Consider the following 23,504-nt stretch of genomic DNA (forward strand, 5'->3'; position numbering starts at 1 on the left):
CATGTGCAAAAGACGAAATGAACATTTCCAACCATGCGACAGACCTGCTGTATTCACGTTATCCTCACCTTACTGAAAACAAACGCTTAAACACACCCACAAATGGATACGGCTGTTACGAAAGTTTACGTGTACAGGGTGACGAGTCTTGTCACACAAACGTGCTCCGTGATTGGCTGAACTACTTCCCGTTTCCCGTCGTGCATACACACGTGAAGGTCAGCAATAAAGCCATTAAGCATTTACAATTTGCAAAATATTACTAGTACGACCTCTTTATAAGCAAGTATGGACAGCCAGGGAGCGACAGCTGACCCTCAGCTTCAGCAATTCATCGAAATCGAGTCTCAGAAACAAAGATTTCAGCAGCTGGTGCATCAAATGACGGAGGTCTGCTGGGTAAGACAAGCGTTAAGCTACCAGCTCAACTCTGCCATTTGCTATATCTATAAATATATCTGTTTTTTTGACTGATTGCTGGTGTGTCTTATATTTTACAAAATTTTGGGGTTCCGTTTTTGCTTGCCGTGGACAGAAAATTATATTAAAAATTGACTTTAACCATTTACAAACACCGGGTGACTCACCGGGACGCACCACTTTTCTTAGGCAACCCTTGCCGTTATTTCAAAGCAGGGATTCAGTAATAAAGTGTTAGAGACAGACTCTAACATTGAATTTCCCCCTATTCACTGTACCCCGGCTTGGTATAGCTGGCGCTTTAGGAAAGGATTATCGGAGTGACGCGTGGTGGACGGACATGTAGTATTTTAATGTTCATGTCAAAGCAGGCAAAAGGCAGACGTGTGAGGTCACGAAGGACCGCCTAAGAATTTCCTGAATAATGGGTTTAAAATACACTTTTGGCTTCGACTTTTGAGTGTTTGAGCAACACGTCCGAATCGTGGAGTGCCGCACTGCGTCCTGAGGTCACAGCTGGGGCACAGCCACGCGCTACAATGTTACCTATTAATCGGTGTCTCTGTTTCCAGGAGAAGTGTATGGATAAGCCCGGGCCGAAGCTGGATTCGAGGACGGAAGCGTGCTTTGTTAACTGCGTGGAGCGATTCATCGACACCAGCCAGTTCATCTTAAACAGACTGGAACAGACTCAGAGGAGCCGGGGGTCGTTCTCAGAGACCATGTCAGACTAAAAACTGTCTGTCGTAGCACTAACGAGGCACACGGGCACTGCTCTGAGAGGAACCGTACCTCTGACCCTGCTGTCTGTACAGTACCTTGAAGAACTGTCCAGCCAATGGGGGGGGAAAGGAACCTAAAGTGTTACCTTTTCATACAAGTGCCTGAAATTAACATCGAGTATGGACTCCTGTAGTTTTTTTTATTTGTCTTCTGCTGGCATCTGAGTGTTGAGAAAAAACAAACAAACCCACAAACCTAAACTCTGTTTTTGTCAAGTCACAGAATTCAAGCTCAAGCTTTAAAACTGAGTCTGAATGTGAAAACTCACAAAATGTGCAAAAACAAACTAAGCTGGCCTGCTGGGAGGGGGTTTACTTGCAGCAAGAGGACTTAACTACATGCTGGTGTAATGAAAGGAACTAAAGATGTCTTGACAGAAGAGGCATGATCAGCAGCTGAGGCTGAACATATGCAATAAATAAATTTTAAAAAAAGGAAAAACCAAACAATATTGTCCATCTTTTGGAAGAGTGCAGTGAAATGATGTTGTAAATGTGTTTTAATCGGCATTATCAAACATCCAAAATACAGTTAACGCAGCGATATGTTACAGCTTGGCACACATTAGGTAGACATTTATAGAAGTAGACAGCGTTCTTTGGTGTGGTTTGTATGTAATACTGAGGTAATGCAGTAACTGACCTCATCGATTCAAAGCAAATTAAGACTTTAACACTGACTGCAAATAAGCTCACACATCGAAAGCATGATGAAAGCTAAAGGTGCAAAACTTTGGTTATAGTTTTCAGTAACAGAAGGCACAATCTGGCTTGTGAAGGCTATTTTTTAACTTAATATGCTGTAAAAAAAAATGTACACACCAGTATGATCTGGACAACTAATTTTAAATAAAATCCAGTGTACTGATAGCATTACTCTCATTTTAAAGCCTCCTCTCCCATCCTCCTCGCTTTTTTGTAAGATAGATTGTAAAGCTTTCATATGCATTAAAGTTTTAGAATGACTTTTAAGTGGTAATAACAATACTGGTCCTCCTTAAGGTGCTCTCTGGTGTATACCCCACCCTCCATTTGTGGCTCCTTCTCTGGGAAGATTCATCTCGTCTTGTGCTTGTAAGTCATAGCTGGGAAGAGCCAAGTATGGCTGTTGGCCCCATGGAAAGCCCTGAGGACCTTTCCTCAGATAAAATGGGAGGGAATCCCAGGTAAATGTAATGTCTTTAAAGGCATGGAGGAGAAAAATTCCCAAAATGATGGTCAAGAACCCACTGATTGTTCCCACTATTCCATCTATGTTCATTCTTAACCATTCCTTGAAGAGGATGGCCGAGCAGGCCATGACAGATGTGGTGAAGAAGACGTAATAAATGGGAGTCACTAGGGATGTGTTAAAAATGTCAAGGGCTTTGTTCAGGTAGTTGATTTGAAGGCTGACACAGATTACCAGGCAGATGATTAGGGCCCAGAACAAAGGTTCCTTCAGCACCGCTGTCCCGGCAAACAGCTCCTTAATGCCAATGCCCAGGCCCTTGACACAAGACACAGAGAGCGAGCCAATCACAGAGCAGATCAGGATGTAGACCAGCACATTCTTCTGTCCAAAACGCGGAGCCACAGCACAGATAAGAATCAGACTGCTTCCCACAACGCACACAGCAAACACAATGAAACCTAATGGGAGCATTCAAGAATGAGTTAGTAACCTGAAAAAAATCAAACATCCAGCTCCTTTCAGGGATTCAGCTTCCACAGTGTTGTTAATCAGATCACAACAAAGCAGGTCTGCTCATACCTGGATCCAGGAGCTTCTCAGACATGGCACTGAGGGAAGCCACCTCTTCTTCCTGCGGTGCATGGATAACCATGACTGTGGAGCCCAAGACGCAAAGCAAACAACCAATCTTCCCATGCACATTCAACCTCTCGTTCAGAAAGTAAGAGGACAGCACGGCACTGGAGATGAAAAACAAACACAGCAGAGGCAGCATTGGCACAAATGGTACTGTTCCATATTTAGAAGGGTATTTCTTTCATAGTGGAAAAAAGTGAAAGCAACAGCTTTTAGAATATATATATATATATATATAGATAGATATTTCAAACCATAGTAAATATACTGTATTTATTGGGGATCATTTTCAATCTCAGATGCATTTCCAACATGGATCTTTCATTAATAATACTATTATACAACATAATACATTAAACCTTTAAAACGTTTACCTGACAAGTACACTCAATGCTCCTAGTGGAGTCACAAGTGTGGCTGGTGCAAATGCATATGCGGCAAAGTTGGCAGCCTCTCCAGCTCCCACTGCAACACAACAAAGATCATCATTAGCATGCAGATATATTCATATCGGGTGCAGCTGTTTAGGTTAAATATTTTCTTCCAAACCCACATGTGCAAATGTGCTCTTTGAAGGAATGTGTACTTGGAATATTTGGTGTGGGTGCAGTGCTTACTGCCACGTCACCAGCAAAAAAACAAAAACAAACCCACAAATGCCTTCTTTTGTTTTAAGAAAACAAAGAAGACAGTGTTTCTTGGAAGAATCCTGACCTTGTTGCCCGTTTACAGGGCAGAATTAAGTCTACCAAAGATTCACTTACTTGAAATTAATCCTGCCCACCATAGCCATTCTTTCAGGTAAGCGTGGCCCCCTTGACCTGTGAGTTGCACAAAGAAAAACTGCAGTAGATGTCACAATAACAGCTGCAGACTTCTCCCTCGAAATCATCATTGTTGGTACATTTAACAACCAGTTTAATGTTATCAGTCATAAGTTACACAATGTACTGCGGTAGCTTGAATTTGCACAGCCCTTCTGATACCCGGTGTAGTATACTTTTATTATTCAGGTACACCTGTCTTCTTTCGATTTTATTTATGCAGTTCAAAACAGTCAACATCTCAAGGACCTTACGGATTATGATTAACTCATAAAACATGATATAAAGTTCTCAGTTAAAAAGCCCAAAGTTTTATAAATTAGTTTAAATCAATTCCATATCAAAACGCTAAACTGCTGTTTATATAATGATAATACAGTAATAAGACAATAACAGAAATCCCTATGTATTTATGGAAGAACTATGCTCAAAGTCCATGAGTGCGTTTGAGTAATTTTTTGTCAAAAGCAAAATATTACATATTTACTGCTTTTTAAATGTATGCATTTAATGCTTCTCCACGTCTTAAGTTAAAGCTTTATTAAACTTATTAACTCTTGGTTAATTAGCAAATCCCTAAAAAGTAAATTCATTCTTTGTTTAAAAAAAACATACATAAATAAATCTACTTTCATTTATAATAAGGGATAAATCTTTACTATACCAGATGGGTGTGTCTTTTAGTAAACGCTTGTAAAACAGGATTAAATACTACTGGCATACTCTGACTAGCAGCTTTGGTGCTACAGTGCAGTGGTTTCATACCTAGGTGTCAGAATCACATGAAGTGAAGTCACAAGGAAAACTCTTACATTTTTTCTCAAATTAATATGCCACGTTTCCTCATAGTTATGATTTTTAAATGATCTGACTTGTTTATTGTCACAGAAAAGTCCAATATTCTGTCATTTTTCCCTCTAAAATGTCAGACTTCGATGCAATGATTACATTTTTAGTCTTATGTGATTGTTAAGTGAGTAAGAGTCTCAGTGTATGTGAATACAACACAGCTGCATGACAACTAACCTCCCTCCATCTTACTGTTGATAATGAAAGCTGGATCATATCCATCATGACAACTGCGATAACAATTCCGATTAAAGGGCTACTTCATCGTGTTGGAGTTATTGTTAGTACAACTACGTGTTCTAAAAATCTCTTCAAACGCTTGCATAAACTTTGCTACAGTTGAGTTTTGTTTTATCACCTGCTCGCATAGACCCCTTGCTGGCCAATCGGAGCAGGCCTTTCTTCTTCAAGATGAAACTTGAGCCGATAAAAACACTGGAGCTCACAGCTAGAGAGAGGCCAATGTAGAAGTCCAAACGAGTCACCTCCATCTGAAACAGCGGATAATGCAATAAAACATGTTCCGGGTGTAAAAATGGTCGACCTACTTCAAACACGAAACTTTCCAGGAATCAACGCCAGAAAGCCCATGTTTAAAGAAGTCACATGACAGGCTGACTGTACCGCGACGAGCTGAAACTACCCATTAAAACGACCGTAAATGCCGAGCAATATGAAAGTACGTACCGCTCTGATTTGGTTGTAGTTTGTTTTAGTGCAATTCAGCTTCGGCTAACGTCACATTTTGTGAAATGTTTTACCTCCGTCGTCAGATTAAAGCAATTCGTCACATTCATTGCGGACCGCGGGAGGAGGAGCAGCTGATTGGCTGGTCGTCACCAAGCAACTTCCTTGTGATCGTCTTGGAAACGGTTATCTGCTACCGGTCAAACAAACAGCTGTTCGCCATGTTTTCATACTGTATTACAGATTAAATTATTTTCGTGATATTTAGTTATGATGGCTGTTTTCCTTAATAACATTAACAAAGTACAGGAAAGAAAGTCGTATAAGAAATAACACAGAAAGTTGTTAGAATATGATACTGATAAAACAGTAAAGGGCCATTCTACAGTTGTAGGACATTTTCTGTATGAAATACGATAACATGTTTGTTGTGTAAAACACACTTCTACTAAGACAAAATGTACCTAGTTGTTTAAAACGTGGTTCCAAAATATTATTTAAAACAGAAAAATTGCATTTTTCTCTTGTCCCTACTTGCTGATAATGACATTTCTTATATACTATAAGATTTTAAATGAGTTTTAAATTAACTTTATTGTTCTGAATTTGTTAACATATCTATAATTGTTTAACTTTTTTTAAACATCAGGATAGCTTAAAAAACCGTATATATCCAAAGCAAGTTCCCACAAAATATGTGCAGACTTGTTATCGAAACCTATTTAGCCTCAAAAAGGAACAGACAAAACAATGAGGTGGCATGATAAAGAAGAAGTGACATGATCAAGTCGCGTGCTAACACCAATGGTAGACCAAAGGTCAGTCCCCTTTGACATATTTTGTATTTGTCCAAGCTTTTCTGACTAAAGTATGTCACTCTAACCATTACAAGTGCCTCTTACCCGTATTATCAAAAGAAGACAAATGAATTTCACAGTTTCATTCTTTTATTTACATAACTACGTTTATCCCTGACTTTCACAGTACATTACATTCCACATTACATTATCTACAAATAAAGCAAATATAGCTATTCGACCCTGTTACTGTCCTACACTGTTTTTAACACTGTTACTATATAATTTTTATTAAAAATAAACATAAATGTTTTTATTAGCTCACAAGGGTTTGATCTACTACCTTTGTAATTGTAACTATTATAAAGTTCAGCAAGGTAGATTTGGAAAGTTGCTTAAATGAATCAATCTTAGCTATTAGTATTAGTATTAGTATATTAGTATTCCACATAAAGGCAACCATCATCACCTTTTTAAAATCTAAACTTTTACAATTTTATAATCTACATTTTCTGGTTCTGGAGAATTGGAAAATATTTTTGTAAGTTTAATATTTAAACTTAAAAAAAGATTATACAGCAGCAATATATAACAGAAAAAGATCAAATAAAGGGTCATGTATTTGTTTTTTTGTTTGAAGCCTAAATTCTCCTCCAAATAATGACCCTAATAAAAGCCAGACATAGCACATAAATATTAATGAATCTGTGACAGCAGATACCACTAATTTACTTAAATAATGCTAACAGTTGATAACATCAGGCAATATCACTATTTAATAATATTTACATTATTATTAAATAGATATACAGTTGTGGTCAGGAGACACTTGTCATGGGCATGAATGTGATGGTAATTTTGGGCTTTTGATGATTTCTTTGAAAAATTTCCATGGTAGATTAAATTGTATAGAACACATGTTTACTGACTTTACAAAGCAATAATTGAATGCACAAGTTTGGATTTATTTTGTATTTTCTCTAATCCACACTGGGACAAAAGTATATATACAGAGTCAAACATATACACAGAACCACTTAAATCTTTTCAGAAGTGGTGCCGAAAGTTCTAAAATATCTTTTAACTTGACAAAGCCAAGGCATACTAACTTCTCGTTAGTAATGATTGATAATTGGAAGTTTATCTTTGCCAGCAAGAATGATTTGTTTGACACCACTCATTGGACTCACCAACACAAAATAATTCGTATTTCAATGAAGCTACTGGTGGATACAGTAAATCCACCAAATCCAGAAAATTTGGCCAATCATCAGGAAATCAGGCGGGGAAAGCAGTACTCCACCACTGCTGACTTCGACTAAGGACATAGACAAGCAGTAGAAGGAATACTTTGTGGACCTCTTTAATCCTACTGACATGTCTTCTGTAGAGGAAGCGGGGGTTACTGGAGAGGAGAGTTTGTCCATTAGTTGAACCCCAGATTCAGGAAGAGCAATGTGTTTTTTGTTGCGCTGGTGGAGCACTGGACCATTTCTTTATCCTGTTGAGGATAATTGAGTGTGCATGGGAGTTTGCCAACCAGTCTGCATGTGTTTTGTGACTTCAAAGTCTGAGGCCATGGTCTTCAGCCAGAAAAGGTGGAGTGCCCACTCTGGAGTAGGGACATGTTTCTGGAGGAATTCAAGTATCCCAGGATCTGGTTTGAGTGAGGAAAGGGGGAACAGGTTATTCAGATGTGTAACTACTATGCCAAGGTTTGGAAGAAGATTCAAACAATCACAGTTTTGTTTGAACTGTGCTCCAATAATAATCACATCAACAATGTGCTCCAATAATAATCACATCAACAATGTGCATTTTATTAAGCACATTGTTGTATTAATATATGCAACAACTCAACAACTTAATTGTAATAAGTCGATTAAAAAATAATAATTACAAATCCTTTGTATTTACCGCACTGAAACCATGTGCCTGTGCACATGTCAACTTCCTGGTCTGTTTTTTGTCAATAAAGTTAAAGTTTAAAAAAACGTCCCACTGAAATCGATGTAGTTTTTTTTTTTTTTTACCGTAAATATTTTGCTTTTTGTATAGTTTCTATTTTAATATTTGTTAGAAAAAAATAAGAAAGAAATAGGGGGAAATGCCAACTTATCGAAAATACACCTCGTAATCTGATTGGTGGTTGATAGTCAATGCGCAACATACAGCGTTTTCATTGGACAAATTATTGTTGCTCTTAGAAACCGGAAGAAGCCTTAACCTTCACAGGCAATGAAACACATGGATTCCAGGGTTACGAAAAAGGCTTACAATGAAGTGAATTTGCCGGTTTTACGCTAACACTCTCTACACTACGTGGATTCAGTATCGTTTTTTGGTCTTCATGTGCACGTCGCTTGGTATCCAACTATGAGGTTCCCCTTTCTGTTTGCTACCAGAGGATGTAGAGCGGTTTACAGACTCCATCAAAAGCAGTTTTTATCACCGGTTCCACCTCTCTGGAAACATCGGAGCAGCGCTGCTGTGAGCACTCAGCTATGCAAAGATGACAGAAGTTACTATATAACTACTCCCATCTTCTATGTCAACGCTTCACCTCATTTAGGACACCTGTACTCAGCTGTCTTAGCAGACTGCTTACACAGGTACAAACTACTGCAGGGATTTAACTCAAAGTTTGCAACAGGTAAATCTTCCATTTACGCTAAATGTTCGTTTTTCATGTTACTTTTATTAATGGGTGTCTATAGGTATTAAGGTCTTTATTATACACCATTTTAAGCCTTACATTGAATAGATCAGGGCAAATGAGAAAAATGGTATAACAGAGAAGAAAAGACTAATATGTTGACATAAAACTGTTCTGTAATCACCTAATAATTTTGACATTTTGAAACTGTTGAAAAAATAAATTAGTTTGTTTTCTGTTTTATATGATTGTGATTGGAATATATGTGAATTTTAACCATTATTATTGCTCAGCTGACTTTTTGGCTTTTGATGATGCTCTTGTTATGTTTGTAATACATTCAGGCACTGATGAACATGGCTTGAAAATCCAACAAGCTGCTGAAGCTGCAGGAAAAGATCCCCTGACCTTCTGCACGGGTGTGTCCAAGCAGTTCAGACATCTCTTCAGCAGCTGCAACATATCGTACACAGACTACATAAGAACCACTGAGCAGAGACACCGTGAGGCTGTGGAGCATTTCTGGTCAGTGCTGTGGAACAAAGGGCTCATCTACAAGGGGAGTTACGAAGGCTGGTACTCCACGCAAGATGAAAGCTTCCTTATGCCCTCTCAAGTCGGTGATGCTTTGGACTCATTAGGGCAGGAGATCAAAGTGTCGCTGGAGAGTGGACACAAGGTAATTTCGATCAAACCGTGCAAACAATTTTTTCCTTTTGTCTCTTAAGGAGCTTTAAGAAGTCTAGGAAAAATACGCTAACTTGAGCTTCTAATCTTTAGTGTGTATGAAATTTACTAAGTGGTGCCTAACAGTGGGTTCGATTTTACCACAGACTATTTACTGCATGTCGTTCCTGTCTGTGCTCTACTGCCCTGCCAAATAAACACTGAAAATGCTTCCCAAATGAATTGTGAAATGGAGATTTTTATCCGTTTCCCCCTTTTCAGTGTTTATATTAAGCTATTTTTACTTTATTAACAAAGTTTCAAAAACAGATTATCTCTCCACTGTTTTGCAGGTGGAGTGGATGAAAGAGGAGAACTATATGTTTCGCTTGTCTGCGTTTCAATCTCAGCTGCTTGACTGGCTCAAAGGAAATCCTCAGGCTGTACAGCCTGAGCGTTTTCACCAGGCTGTACTAAAGTGGTTGCATGAAGACCTTCCTGACCTCTCGGTGTCCCGTCAGAGAAGCCGTCTTCAGTGGGGGATCCCAGTCCCCGGAGATGATGAACAGACTATCTACGTATGGCTAGATGCTCTGGTGAACTACCTCACAGTAGCTGGATATCCAGATAAACACAACCAATGGTGGCATGTGGCCCGCCATGTTATAGGAAAGGACATCTTAAAATTTCACGCCATCTACTGGCCAGCTTTTCTCCTAGGAGCTGGACTGCCACTGCCAAAGGTGATTCATGTGCACTCCCACTGGACAGTAGGAGGAAAGAAGATGTCTAAAAGTTTGGGCAATGTGGTCGATCCTCTTGAACGCTCACAAATGTTTACAGCTGATGGTATGAGATACTTTCTCCTGCGTCAGGGTGTTCCTGACTCAGACTGTGATTACACAGATGACAAAGTTGCCAAGCTGCTCAACGCAGAGCTCGCAGACTCTCTGGGTGGTCTGCTTAACCGCTGCACGGCACCAGCTCTCAACCCAGCTCAGGTCTACCCCTCTTTCTGTCCTCAGTCCTTCCCCAGAGCACACGGAGGCAGAGCTGTGCGTGAAGACTACCACATGTTGGATGCTGTAAAGAAACTCCCAGCTGTGGTGGAAAAGCACTATGAGACTATGCATATATACAAAGCTCTGGAGGCCATCAGTGCCTGTGTGAGGCTCACTAACCGGTTTGTCCAGCGCCACACACCTTGGAAAATGGATAGGAAAAACAGTGAGGACGAGCGCTGGGTAGACACCATCATTCACATCTCTCTTGAGTGTCTGAGGATGTATGGCACACTTCTCCAGCCAATTGTGCCAGAGACTTCTAACAAATTGCTGTCAAGACTTGGGGTGCAACCACATGAGAGGAGCTGGGCAGCCCTGAACTTCCTGGCGAGGTACCAAGGAATGGACTGTCCTTTTGAAGGAAGAGCACTAGGATCTGACAGCGGAGTGCTATTCAGTCGCTTGGAACCTCATAATGCCGATAAACAAAAACCTAAGAAAACAAAAAAGTCTGCAAATTAGAAATGAGGATGGTGTTTGTTTGTTTTTAATGTAATCTAAAAACTAAGTTTCACAGTGTGAGAGTTGTCACACATGCACTGCAATGTTGAACCTTTTCTCCAGTGGTGGGTGTGAGAACACAAAGATCTAACTCAGTCACACCGCACATTAGTCTATCTTTCATCTAAAACCTCATTAGTCTAAGGGTTTATATCTGATTGCGCTTGCATCAAAGTAGTTAAGTGCATTCACTGCTATCTGCACACTATACTGCAGCACATTTGCTCAAACCAAGCAGAGTATTTCCAGTAGTGAATATATCTGAAGTCATTTCTTGTTGAGTGCTAGATGTCAGAAAGGACATCAGTCTCATTCTGATTCAAAAAATCTACAGTTCCTGTCTGAAAACAGCTGAAGCCTTTGTTTTAATTTACAGAGAAATGGCAATAGTTAAGAGTATCATCACTCTAAACCGAATGGAGCCATAATTTAACATATTTTTTTTCTATTGTTGGATGTCATACTGTCTGCATTGAAACTCTATTCTAAACAGTGTTAACCTGAAGTGAAAATGAAAACACCTGTACAGTTACACGTGTATACAGGGTCTTTACACTTTGCTGTTTGTATTTCTCAGTGTTGAAAATTGATTTGAAAACTCAGATTAGTTGTACTGAAAAAAAAAATGAAATACTACATATTTAGTAGCTGCCCAGTCTCTGAACACTTGTTAGTCAAAGTATCCTTCCACTGTTTAATTTTATCTTTTTACTAATCACTATAGTCCAAAGCTGAGGAAACACACCAACAACTTTAAGTTTTCCATTTACCAGTATGCCTTCCCCCTCTCTCCCAATATTAAACACACAGACGTGAATAATGAACTGATGCCTCAGTTCCATTTAGCTGCTTCAGTTTCATAGTCCTTGTAATAAGAACACCGTTTTATTTACTCATTATTGGAACACTTTTACAAAACAGTCATTTATGGTGGTATTTACACCAGTTTGATACATTTTATGCACTCGTTGTCATTTTCATTTTCCTTCTCCAGAACTTGAAAAAGAGCAGCGAAAGATAAAAACTTTCACTACCAGGTTTTAAAAGAGGCAGCCAACACAAGTACCAGACATTAAAAACTGACATGATTTTTAATGAGAAATACACGAAACTGAAAAATTGTACAAATTGAAAAAAAAAAAAAATTGCATTATTCTTATAATTTGTGGTAATTGTTTTCTTTACATAGGCTCCATCATTAAGCATTACGTGTTTACTTCAGATAATGATCACTCCATTGATATTCCATAATTACACAAGTGACACAAGATCATCTCTGATTGTTGCCTCAGTGGTCAATATTGGATTTCGTTAATCTGCTTGGTGGTCCTTTGTGCCTTCAAGTCATCCCTCCTAACTATCTTCATGGGACTGGACACATGTATTCCCCCAATCCACAGAGCAGGGCCTCCACTCTGCCCACCACTATGAACAAACATTATCAGTAATAAGAGTTGGTGCCCTGTGATGGTTGTGTACCTGGAAAACAGAGGGGAAAGGTTTACAAATGTGGAACAATGAACACGCATTAGAAATGTGAGAAGATGCCACTGAAGATGTTTTTGACTTACTTGATAGTTGCTGTTGCAGCTGTCTGACCAGAGCTGCGGTCTGCTGTTGCTGCTGAGTCTGCTGCATTCCCGCTCGGGGGAACTAAAAGAGAGAGAGTGTACTTAAAACTATTTTTGCACCTTTATCCAAATTAACTCATTTTAAATAAACTCAAGTTGGTTTTCCAACTTGGAAGTCAGAGCAGCCCTACAGAACCAGGGTTAATGCAAGATGACAATAGTCCACAGAAACCTTAGTAAAACTCTGCTATTACTATTCCACACACAGAGCACTGGCCAGTCTCTCTCCTTTAACCTTGATTTATTTAAAAAGCAGCCATTTAGCAGCAACTGAATATTTGGGGTGCCTGAATCCTCAAGTGGGCTGGTAAATGATCACAAACTGATCGGCCACTCGATAATGTTCACGTTGGTCTTCGGTAGTGAGTTCTTCACCAGGAATGACGTATGTTTTGGATTGCTATCATCCTGTAAGACAAAGTGACGACCCAGACCCACTTTTGCTGCTGGCTCTAGTTTCATCTCATCTGACCAAAGGATGCACTTCCAGTATGCATGATCCCTCTCCAGGTTGTCCTTAGCACACTTCAGTCTGACTTTAAGGCGTCTCTTCTACAGAAGTGGAGTTTTTCAGTGCAGGATCCTAGTGACCGTCGAGTTGGCTAACAAATTCCCTAGTGTCTTGGCAGTTGTTCTGGGGTCTTTAAACACATCTCTCATCGGTTTTCTCTCCAGAAACATTTCCCTTTCTACCTCTGCCAGCCTTCTTCTGTGCTGTGTGGCTCTCTTTGAATTTCCTGATGATACTTTTCACTCCAGTTCTTGGCACTTGGAAACGCAGTAACTTTGTATAGCCATTTCCTGCTTTGTGAGTGTCAACAATTCTTTTTCTCAAGTCTAAAATGAGTACTTTTATTTTTGGCATTTATCTTAAGTGACAGCTAAAACCCTTGCAGAAGTTTTTACACCGAGTGTAAGTTGGTAGATTGGTTTTAACTTGATTTTACATGCTTTGATCATTACTAAGTTAAAACGTGTCATTACATGTCAGTCATTTGTGCTATTGTTCAATAAAAAGGTCAGTTTTTCCAGGCAGCTAATTATATTGACTCTTATATTTTTCTTGGATTAATTTCTGTCATTGTGTTCAAATCACTAATTTAAGCTTTCTAAAAAAAAACTAGTATGTTTACAAATAGTACATTATAAATGCCTTGCTCTGTTGAAAAAGCACTTGGGAAAATTTTTACAAAAACTTTGAATTTCATGGGGGTGGATGTGTCCTTATCTGTAATTGTTTTTGTTTTATTAGGAAAGACTATTTCCTTATTGCACTTTCTAAAAAATGGAAGAAAAACATCAGAATTAATGGAAGAGAAAAAACCCCCCCACAACATTGGAGCTACTCTTTGATGCAAATAGCACCTTTTTTTATCCCTTTCATAAATTAATTTTTGTGATAACTCTACATAGACTTTAAATAATTATTTAGCAGCATGACAAGAAGTCTTAATCCTTTAGTTTATCTCACCATATCTAAAACATATTTAAATACAGATGACGTTTCCACGAAAACTTCCCAGCACCTGTCCAGTCGTAATGAATAAATCCTGCGAATGCCTGGACTACTAAAAGCCACTAAAATCACCTGGACTCCTACCATGGGTTGCTGCGGTGGCAGCGGCTGCATGCTCAGGCCCTGGTTCGGTGCCTGGCCCGGTGGAGGCACAGCCGTCACCTGTGGCTGTTGCTGCTGTGGAACCTGCTGTTGAGGAGGAACCTGCTGTGGTTGGACCTGCTGCTGTTGCTGCTGCTGCTGCTGTTGTTGTTGATGTTGTTGTGCCTGTTTTGGTTGGGGAAACAAAACATAGAAAAAGCTTGTAAATTTCAATAGTGCACCACAACAGCTGAAAGAACAGCAAGGGCCTCTTGCACACTGGATTTAATCTCAAAAGATGCAGATTTAAACAAGTTAACATGTCCAAATTGTGTTTTTTTCCCCTAATATGGTAGAAGACAAAGCTAGGGAACCAATCCCATCAATCTGAGATAAGACTAATTTTGTTGGGGACAAATTTTATTCAGCATAAGAGGAAACATTTACCTGTGACAATATGTTTAAAAGTAAAGTTAACATTATTCAATACCACTACATTTCTAACACAGTAGTGATGTGCTTTTAGTACTTTAATCTATACTAGAAGAGGAACTTTAAAGGTGTTTATGCTTTTACAGGTCATGCCTTTTAAGCACAGCCTTCCCATAAACCTTTTTTTTAGTTTTTAAGGCTGCATCAGGCAACTTTTTTTCTGTTTTAAGAAAATCTGTTGTTGATAACAAATAAACCCAAGCCATAGCTAAGATGTGACTAACTTCATATAAGTGACATACCCTCATCGCTGCTTGTTGTCTGAGGTACTGCTGCTGCTGCACTAATTGTTGCTGCTGTTGCTGCTGCTGCTGCTGCTGCTGCTGCTGCTGTTCTGTTAATATCTGATTGGGCCTTGACAAGCCTGGATGGACACCTTGTCCCATTTGACCAAGATGGGATGGCATGATAGGATTCTGCTGGAGTTGCTGGTGGGGAAACCTGATGTGTACAAGCCAATAAGAAAAATTAGCACATGCAACAATACAGCAAGCACAACAAGGACAAAAAGACACAAAGACTTAACTTTTGCTGTATTTGAAATTTCATCAAAACAATGTTAACTTTCTGCAAGAAGACTTCTAAGTGCTACTAATTATCAAACTAGCAGATTTACTTGCAACATAATACTGACCTCTGTGTGTTCTGCATACTCTGTGGGTAGCCTGGGGCCTGCTGGAGAAGATACCCACTTGGCCTCTGTTGCCTTAGAGGATCCACTACAGCAGGGTTGGCTCCAGGATGTGCGCCTGGGAAATTTTGGTTGCCATAGGAATGAGGTACTATACTACCACTTTGAGATGGATGCTGCTGCATTCCCATGTGTGATCCGTATGTGGTATAGCCCTGTGGTATAGCACAAATAAAGACAATGTTGATAATTCAAGCCAAGAAAGGACGAGGAGACAACTGCCAACAACACCAGGAAAGACCACAGGCAAAATATAGGATATATAGATATAGGATTTCAAAAATGGTCTGTGGTCTCTGGTATCATGTTTGATCGTGTATACAACCTTGTGTTAAATGTGATAAACCTCAGAAAAAGAAAAAAAAAACACTTACCTGGGATGTTTGCATTGAAGTATATTGTTGGTTTGGTGGCATTTGTCTAATCTGCCCTAATGCGTTTGGATTTTGATGCTGAAAACACGAAAATTGAATTATTCATTTTTCTCTACTATAAAAACAATCAAGGATCAGAATTTAAGCAGCAGTTAAACACAAACTACATCTGTTTAAGTTTACTAAATAGTGCTAAGGTGGCACAACTATTCTCAAGGAGTAAGTATTGCTTGACATGTCAGAGGTACAGACTCACCAGTCTGACCTGTAGTTGCTGTCGCAGATTCGGGCCTTGTGACATGGTAGCATGGGGCTTAAAAGTCATTTGGTACGGTTTGTCTGGTCCCATGATACCAGGCATGCTTCCCGGCATGCCGGGCATCATGGTTGGATAATTAGCCCGAGCGGGCATCATTTTGGGAATTTGGTTGCGGGCTGGTTGTCTGTATGGAGCATCTAAACCTGGACCTCCTGTGGAGAAACAAATAAAACATAAGTCTCAAACCCAGATGTTCCAGGTATGGAAATTCCTCTTGGGTGCTACAACAGCATAAGTCATAATGATGAGAGTATCCTGCAGTTACTATCTGACCTGTAATCTGACCTGGAGGTAGAGGCTGGCTCTGTGTGTACACGTTCTGTGGATTATAGGGCATGGTCCTGGCATATGTGGGGTTCTGCATCAACTCTGGTGCCATACTTGTATAGGCAGGACCTGGTGTTCGGTTATAGTCCTAGTCACAGAGGATAAAGCATTTATTTAAGTTTAGAAATCAATGATCTGTCATATTTAATAGCAAAAACATCAATTGGCAGGATAACAGACCTCTGTTTTGTTAGAAGGAGTTTTCTTTTTCTTGGATTTGGACTTTTTGTTGGACTCGGGTGGCACAGTGGCTACATTCTTCTCTGTCTTCACCGCCTCTATCATCTTCTCTGGTTCCTGTGAGACAGGTGTCAGGGGTTCCTCCTCTTCAGGGGGTAAGGGAAGTGGCTCCAGGTAATAGCTCCGTGGTTTGGGCTTCAGGTGGGTGTGATAAAGGAGGAATCGCTGCTGCTCCTCAAATTTAGTCACCTTACGGTCCACACGTACTGTACCAAACCAACCCCAGGAGAGAGGGGCGGAGTGTTTCAGACCCTCAAAAACATCCCACGGAGAAATCTTTTGTTTAGTAGATACTTGAAGACCCTGATAGATCAGAGACAAATTAAACTTACTAAACTCTTGCTAAATTCAAAATCATCAAGTTAGCATCAGTTCGTTGCAGATTTATTAATGGCAAATTTTTAAAAATACACAGAAAAACAACAAAAACAAAGATCATAACATAAATAATCCTGATGTGTTCTGGTTTTCCTGTGACTTTAACTTGTATTTATCTTTACAAGCTGCAGTATTTGCATCTTTAGTTGTCTTCAACATACTTCTCTACCCCTCTTTCAAAATATAAAAACTGTGTACATCTAATTTTATAAGCCTAATGTACCGGATGTATATTGACAAATAGAAAGAAAGTGTTTACCTCCTTCTCAAAGCCAGCAATCTTGTTGCCCTTAGTGTCTATCAGCGAACCCTGAGGTTCACAGGTTATGACATCTCGGGTTTGCTTGGGCAGCGGCAGAAGCTGGCGAACCTTTTCCAAACTTTCTGACTGCCGATCTCCAAGCTCTTTCTGTGGACAGAAAACAGATGGAGTGAGTGTTAATAAAACTTAACTTTACATGGGCAAAATGCAGTTCTTCTCATTTAATGTCTACATGAGCAAAGCCATTACTTTGGCTGCCTTCACATACAAAATGATCAATAATCAAGATAGTTACAGCTAGAATTAACCATGACCTTTAGTTTTCAAAGTACACAAGCCTTTTGCACTTAAGGTGAAAAACCAGTTGTTTCACTTTTGGCACTCTGACAAATGTGGTCAGCCTCATTTATAACTTGAACTCAAGTGGTTATTTTTATAGACGGCGCTTACCCTTTAATCTGGTGAGTTCGCTACTTAATACACCTTTACTACTCATAAGGAAAGCAGGAAGTCGCTGTTACAAACGCAGTAATTTCTAAAGCAGATCATGCATTAACAGTTTTCTTTTGACACTGAATTTATTTTTTTTGGTATTTATTTACTAATTGTATTAAGTAATTTAATAATCATGTAATAGTAACTTAATATTACTGATCATTTAGCTGTGAATACAAGTTAAAAAAAGGAATAAATACATGCATTTAAAAACAGTTTAACGAGTTAATACAATTAAATGGAAAATTAAATGACATTGTTAATATATTTCATGCAATACTTCTTTAGAGAGTGACTTTTTTTGGTCCATAATGAGGACCACAGTTGAGCATTACATAAAATTACAAATGGAAAGTATTATAGACAGTAACAAAATCTTGCATAAGTGAGGAAACTGTGCTCATCCTACCCTGAGCTTCTTAACCAGGTTCATGTAGGCTCTCTTGTTTTCCTCCATGCTGCCCTGAGAGATGCTGGACATGTCAGCAGCCAGTGTGCCGTTAATCAGCACACTCAACATGTCCAGCACTGTTGTGAAGAGCTCGCTGTTGGAAAGAAGCAGAGTTAGGAGTCAGTTAGATAAAGTCAGTGTCCAGTAGTAACACTCACGATTTTCAAACTATAGTTTATTAGACTGTTTATTCAAAAATTCGCTTGAGTGACATTAGATGGCACTCCACAGTTTCTTGCAAAGCAAAATACGACTGTAACTGTTAAAAATGCAGGTCAAGTGGTGTCAGCTGGAAAATCAAATTCCTAGTGTCCAATTCAAGAAATAATGTGCCTATATCAACTTTTTTTCAATAGAAGTTACTTTGAAGTAAACACTTACTTATTGGACTGCATGTCCACTGTGCCGCTGCTGATGATGTCAAGGAGTAGTACCGCCCACTCCGTGGTCTGTTGCGTGCTGCGCTGCACTGTATCAAACATGCCACCGACCTGATGGGATAAGAAGAAAAAAAACAGGTGATTTTTAACAGTGCTGACATGAAAGATGTTCTTGCTTGCATTTCTTTTATTAGTCTCAGCTTTTGTCCACGATAAAAGCTGGGTCATTCCAGCTTTCAACAAACCAAATCTTAGTGGATTTGGCTTGTTGTTTCCACATGACTGCTTCATAAACCATATATTAAATAAAGCCATGCAAAATTTTACCCTGCAACCAACTATGACATTTTTGTTTGATTTACAGGCCCTCGCAGCACATAGCAGCCGGTCAAAATTTCACTCTTTTTAAATGTGGACATATTTAAAGCATTTTTAATTACTTTAAGTTCAAATATAAATGTTTCGGAGCTGAAAAACATATTTATGCTCTGCTAAAAACATCAGCAAAATCCATTTTACACCCACTCAAATATAAAGCCAAAATCACATTTTTGTTCAGCACCATCTTCTCTAAAACAAACTTTGAGCAACAAAATGATGGAATACATCATAGTTTCAGAAATGAAACTTATGTGCTAATGTACACCAATTTAATGCAAATGATGTAGAGATACAGAAAAATAGCACTGATACACCACATATCTGTTTTCTCATAATAAACTGAAGAAAACTACACAAAGGATGCGTCCTATGATTGGGCGGGTGGCTGTGGCTACAGATGTAGATAATCAAAAGGTTGTTGGTTCGATCCCTGGCTGCTCCAGTGGATTGCATGCCAAAGATTTCAGATACTGAATGCTGAGTTGCTCTCAATGAGTTTGCAATGGTGTGAATGTTAGGTAATTAGTGCTTGTATGTATATGTGTGAATACCAGGTTCATCTTCCACCAATGACTACACCTGTGTATAAAAACTTAGCTACAACTAGAGGTTCACATGAACAACTTCTCCCCACAAAGATTATAAAACAATGTGGATTTTTTTTGCCTTCTTTGTAATTTGATTTAATTCATGCAATTCTTTCTTTTTTAAAAAAAACCCAGCTGGCTCTTTTAAAAAAAAAAAACGCTTACAAGATTCAGTCGTAGCTTGAGTGCCTCATGCATCATTTGCTTTGCCTTGCAGTCATCTTGGTACTGGTCTTCTCTCCAGTTGGTGACAATCTGCTGCACTTGGCTGTAAAGGGAGGTGAGGAGACCCTCCCTCTGTTCATCCTGCCCCTTTAAGCAGGTCAAGACCAAAGACAGGAATGGCTGCTGGCTCAGCAGAGACATACTGTGAAAGGAAAACAAATTTCACTTGATGAAAAAGGAATCACGGTCCACAAGTGAGTTTTGGGAGATTTCATAACATGTGTAAGTGCTACAAAATGAAAATGTCCTTCCTGCCAAACATTTCTTTCTGAGATTCCAGGGCAAACAAATCTAACTGGTTTAACAACAAAGAAATGTGAGTTTGCCACATACCTTTTCTGTTTCTGCCTGTCCCTCTCCTTACGTGAAGAAGAGCCAAGGTGCTGCCCTTTCTCCAGCTCCTCTCCTGCCGCCTTTAGCACATGGCCCTGGACTGACGTGGGCAGCTTGGCTATCAACGGAGCCACCAGCCAAACACCCGATCGCTCTGATGAGCTGCAGATAAGAAATATTAGATGTCAGCATCGCTGTATTCAAACCCAAATGCATTGGCTATCATTTTTTCCTTATAAAAGAATGTCCACGCGCAACAAAAAAGCCCCACATAAAATAATTTTAACAAGACCTGAGGAGAAACGCACCTTAAAATAGGCTTCATTTTGCTTGTGGTACTGTTGTTATTAGATGCAGAGCCTCCTTGGACTGCTGCCCCGTTCCCTGAGGGGTTATTGGAGTTCATCTCAGCTGATTTCTGGAACACCTCTATAGTGGCCTTGGCTATGTTCTCCAAGAGAGAGTAGAGTTCCTAAAGGGAAACAAATAAGAAATAATCTGATATGTCTGATAACAGAAATCCCACACTTATGTTGTTTCTTTTCTTTTTAAAAATAAAAAACAAACAGATAACACTTACATTGTTGGTGCTCTGTTTGATCATCAGCTGCAGCTCAAGAGAAGACTGTCTCATCGTCCACTGGTCCATATTCTGCATCAGGGAAAGGATTACTGTTAAATTCTATTCTTGTGGTAGAAATTAACAACCTGTCATGAACAAGTTATGGATAGTTGAGGCATTAGTCCTGTGTTAAACCATGTCCTAAACATATCAGATTTTCTGCTTTTGTTTTAAAGCACATGTAAAGGGACATAATGTGAATATTAAAAACAGCCTTTGATACTTTAAGCGACTAAGGTTGTTCATAATTTATTATGTAAACAAACTGTTCACCATGTGTCTGTATTTTAAAACAGGGGCACGTTTTTCTTCACTGATCCGATTTTTTCTGGTGGCCCATTAAATGAAATGAGTTTGACACTCCTGTCCTAAAACTCTCACTTAGCCAGGAGAGGGCAGCAACACTCCACCAAAGCTGTTACAGTTAACACGCTCGTTCTAAACGGCAAACAAAGTTTCATGCATCATGTGAACCAAAAATAAATTATTCAGCCAGAAGTAAAGCACAATGTGAGTGACTTTTTTTTTCTCTACCTGGAGGATGCGTTTGATACGCTGCCTCTGAGGGTTGTCACCGTCATCACTGTCCAGCTGGCGGTGAGGATAGCAAATAAGCTGCAGCAGTCGCTGGGCTTGAATGTTCACCAGCACTGGGTCTTGGAGGGCACTGCTGTCCTCAGACAGAGACTTCAGGCAGCGTTCTCCAACCCATTCCTGAAAAAGAAGGGGAAAGGCGTAAAGTGGGAAACGTCAACAACTTCAGCGATCCCCACATTCAGGTTCAAGTATCAAGATAAACTCAGTTATCCAAAAGCATGACTAAAGCTGGGTGGGTGGTAATGAAAACAGGGCAATGGGTCAATTCTTATGAAACAGAGCTGCTAACTAAATAATATTTTGGAAATTTCATGAGACCTCAGAGCAAGTACAGTCCTCTAAGATAATGAGCTGCCAGCTCTTCCTCCAGCCTTCATATCTAAGTGACATCTGGTGCAGAAAATGATCTCATTCATGCTTTTTATGCACCTCTGGCTTACTGAACTTATTATAAATTTATTATAAATTCAGCAGTGAAGTACAAAATAAGAATAATCAGTTACTATTTGCTGTCTCACAAAAGCTTTCTGACAAAAAAAATGCACCGAAGATAAGACCAAAGTAAAAAGCAATGTTCATTGACCAGAGAATCTTCTTTTTTTAGCCATTTTACCTCATTTTACTGTGGACTATAGTCACACCATCTTAACTCATATTCTCACCTGCTGGCAGATGGTCTTCAAAACATACTTCGCATATACATCCAAGCTGGCTGTCTCGATCGAGACATTGCGTCCTTCTGATATGTCGTCGAGGCCGGCGGTGTGCGACAACCCTGAGCCTCTCAACTCAGCATCACCTGCAACAAGAAAGAACCGGCAAAGCCAATCAGTAAACATTTGGCGAAACCGATTATGCCCGTGTTTGATACCAGTTTTTACATGGTGCACTTGAAGCTTTAAATGATACAAGAAGAATATAAATATTCATACCCAACATAAACACAGCCTTGAGAACAGCAAATACAGCTCCAACCACTATGCTGTTCTGAGAGGCGGCAAGAAGGTGGCGATCACAAGACGACCGGATACCAACTGAAGCCTTGTCTGCAAAGTTATAACACCAGTTTAAGACCAGCTTTGCTTCAAGCTGAAAAAAAATGGTAAAACGTTTGTAGGTGCGCTCACTACCTGACTTCACACCATCTTGGGGGACAGGGTTGCGTTGTGGTGTCTTGAAAAGATGCAGCAGAATTCTGCAGGTCAGTCTGGCTCCTGGTTCAGAGTCTTGCTCACTGCAGGCTGAAGTCACGGATCAAAACATATGCTCTGATTAACACAGAGTTCCTTCACATCGCATTAGGAAGGTTCACTCCTTTTTTTTTTTTTTTTTGGATGGGCTACACAATCCACTACATCAAAGTCACACATCTAAATTTAAACCCTGTCCTAGATAGGCTCCTCATCAGGCAGGATAAAGATGAATTTTCATAGAGCTGTTGTCGTGAAACAGGGAGTGAGAACAAAGCATTTACTACAAGTGAGAGCTGTTGGCATTTGGCACATGTAGTAGTGTTATAACATGAGCCAAATGCAACCAAACAGCATGGCTGAATGAGGCTTTGTCTCCACTCTGGGAGGGAAAAAAAGATTAACAGCAGGGAGAGAGGCACTTTTCTGGCGAAAGCACAAACTGCACCGAGGCTTTGTGGACCCAGATCAAATCCGTCACGTTTACTCTCCCCTTTGATAGAACTAATGCATTATAAAGCTGGATATTCCTTCCTGTGAGCCAGGCTGAAATGTACTGCTCACTCATTTATAGAATGCCTAATGCCTGCGCGATTATATAGAGATGCTTGGAAGGAAAGTGGTATAGAGAACGCAAGTAAGGCTAAAGGAAAAATGTAAGCGAGAGATTTAGTGGACAAATGGGCTTTACTATAAAGAATATTTTAAAGAAAACACTCCCAAAGGGGGCAGTTTTTGAATAATACATAAAGGAAGTATACGTATCCATATCCTTATCCCTAAAATAGTCAGAAAATGCATAGATGTTGGAGGAGTTTGAGGCACAGATGAGTATTTTAAACACACATATCATATTCCACTATGACACTTAGGGAT

At 39.6% G+C, this 23,504-nt stretch overlaps 4 protein-coding genes across 7 annotated transcripts in view; 2 read left to right on the forward strand and 2 right to left on the reverse strand.

The window, feature by feature from the left end:
- The first annotated feature begins 154 nt into the window (after positions 1–154).
- On the forward strand, positions 155–1,320 carry timm8a (translocase of inner mitochondrial membrane 8 homolog A (yeast)). Its single transcript, XM_031740780.2, has 2 exons — positions 155–399; positions 993–1,320. Exons 1-2 carry the CDS (start codon positions 289–291, stop codon positions 1,152–1,154), a joined length of 273 nt encoding a protein of 90 aa, XP_031596640.1. The 5' UTR covers positions 155–288; the 3' UTR covers positions 1,155–1,320.
- Positions 1,321–1,684: 364 nt separating this feature from the next.
- On the reverse strand, positions 1,685–5,515 carry zgc:101583 (uncharacterized protein LOC494104 homolog). Of its 2 annotated transcripts, none has more exons than XM_039620311.1 (6): positions 5,447–5,515; positions 5,044–5,176; positions 3,777–3,833; positions 3,387–3,477; positions 2,956–3,116; positions 1,685–2,834 (listed from the first exon to the last, which is right to left on the reverse strand). In XM_039620311.1, exons 1-6 carry the CDS (start codon positions 5,480–5,482, stop codon positions 2,200–2,202), a joined length of 1,113 nt encoding a protein of 370 aa, XP_039476245.1. In that variant the 5' UTR covers positions 5,483–5,515; the 3' UTR covers positions 1,685–2,199. The 2 variants fall into 2 exon arrangements, with proteins under 2 accessions (XP_039476245.1, XP_031596638.1); XM_031740778.2 differs by having other exon boundaries at positions 5,373–5,504.
- A 2,762-nt stretch (positions 5,516–8,277) lies between these two features.
- On the forward strand, positions 8,278–11,759 carry mars2 (methionyl-tRNA synthetase 2, mitochondrial). The gene is made up of 3 exons (XM_031740795.2): positions 8,278–8,822; positions 9,170–9,504; positions 9,845–11,759. The coding sequence occupies exons 1-3, from the start codon at positions 8,546–8,548 to the stop codon at positions 11,015–11,017; spliced, it is 1,785 nt and encodes a 594-aa protein (XP_031596655.2). The 5' UTR covers positions 8,278–8,545; the 3' UTR covers positions 11,018–11,759.
- A 160-nt stretch (positions 11,760–11,919) lies between these two features.
- The window catches only part of med12 (mediator complex subunit 12), a 32,432-nt gene continuing 20,847 nt past the window's right edge, over positions 11,920–23,504 (reverse strand). The window contains exons 24-43 of one of the 3 annotated variants that reach the window (XM_031740794.2): positions 22,569–22,679; positions 22,371–22,484; positions 22,101–22,237; positions 21,376–21,555; positions 20,800–20,871; positions 20,528–20,691; positions 20,220–20,381; positions 19,827–20,028; positions 18,695–18,804; positions 18,272–18,407; positions 17,365–17,514; positions 16,668–17,030; positions 16,446–16,575; positions 16,098–16,312; positions 15,842–15,919; positions 15,411–15,622; positions 15,019–15,217; positions 14,288–14,470; positions 12,628–12,709; positions 11,920–12,535 (exon numbers count right to left, since the gene is read on the reverse strand). In XM_031740794.2, the coding sequence (XP_031596654.1) occupies positions 12,498–12,535; positions 12,628–12,709; positions 14,288–14,470; positions 15,019–15,217; positions 15,411–15,622; positions 15,842–15,919; positions 16,098–16,312; positions 16,446–16,575; positions 16,668–17,030; positions 17,365–17,514; positions 18,272–18,407; positions 18,695–18,804; positions 19,827–20,028; positions 20,220–20,381; positions 20,528–20,691; positions 20,800–20,871; positions 21,376–21,555; positions 22,101–22,237; positions 22,371–22,484; positions 22,569–22,679 (3,038 nt within the window). In that variant the 3' untranslated portion in view covers positions 11,920–12,497. Of the gene's footprint in view, positions 12,536–12,627; positions 12,710–14,287; positions 14,471–15,018; positions 15,218–15,410; positions 15,623–15,841; positions 15,920–16,097; positions 16,313–16,433; positions 16,576–16,667; positions 17,031–17,364; positions 17,515–18,271; positions 18,408–18,694; positions 18,805–19,826; positions 20,029–20,219; positions 20,382–20,527; positions 20,692–20,799; positions 20,872–21,375; positions 21,556–22,100; positions 22,238–22,370; positions 22,485–22,568; positions 22,680–23,504 lie in introns of all 3 variants that reach the window. The other 2 variants (XM_031740793.2, XM_031740792.2) reach the window with 2 other exon arrangements.

The sequence above is a fragment of the Oreochromis aureus genome, linkage group 2 (assembly GCF_013358895.1).
Source record: "Oreochromis aureus strain Israel breed Guangdong linkage group 2, ZZ_aureus, whole genome shotgun sequence".
Lineage (NCBI taxonomy): Eukaryota > Metazoa > Chordata > Actinopteri > Cichliformes > Cichlidae > Oreochromis > Oreochromis aureus.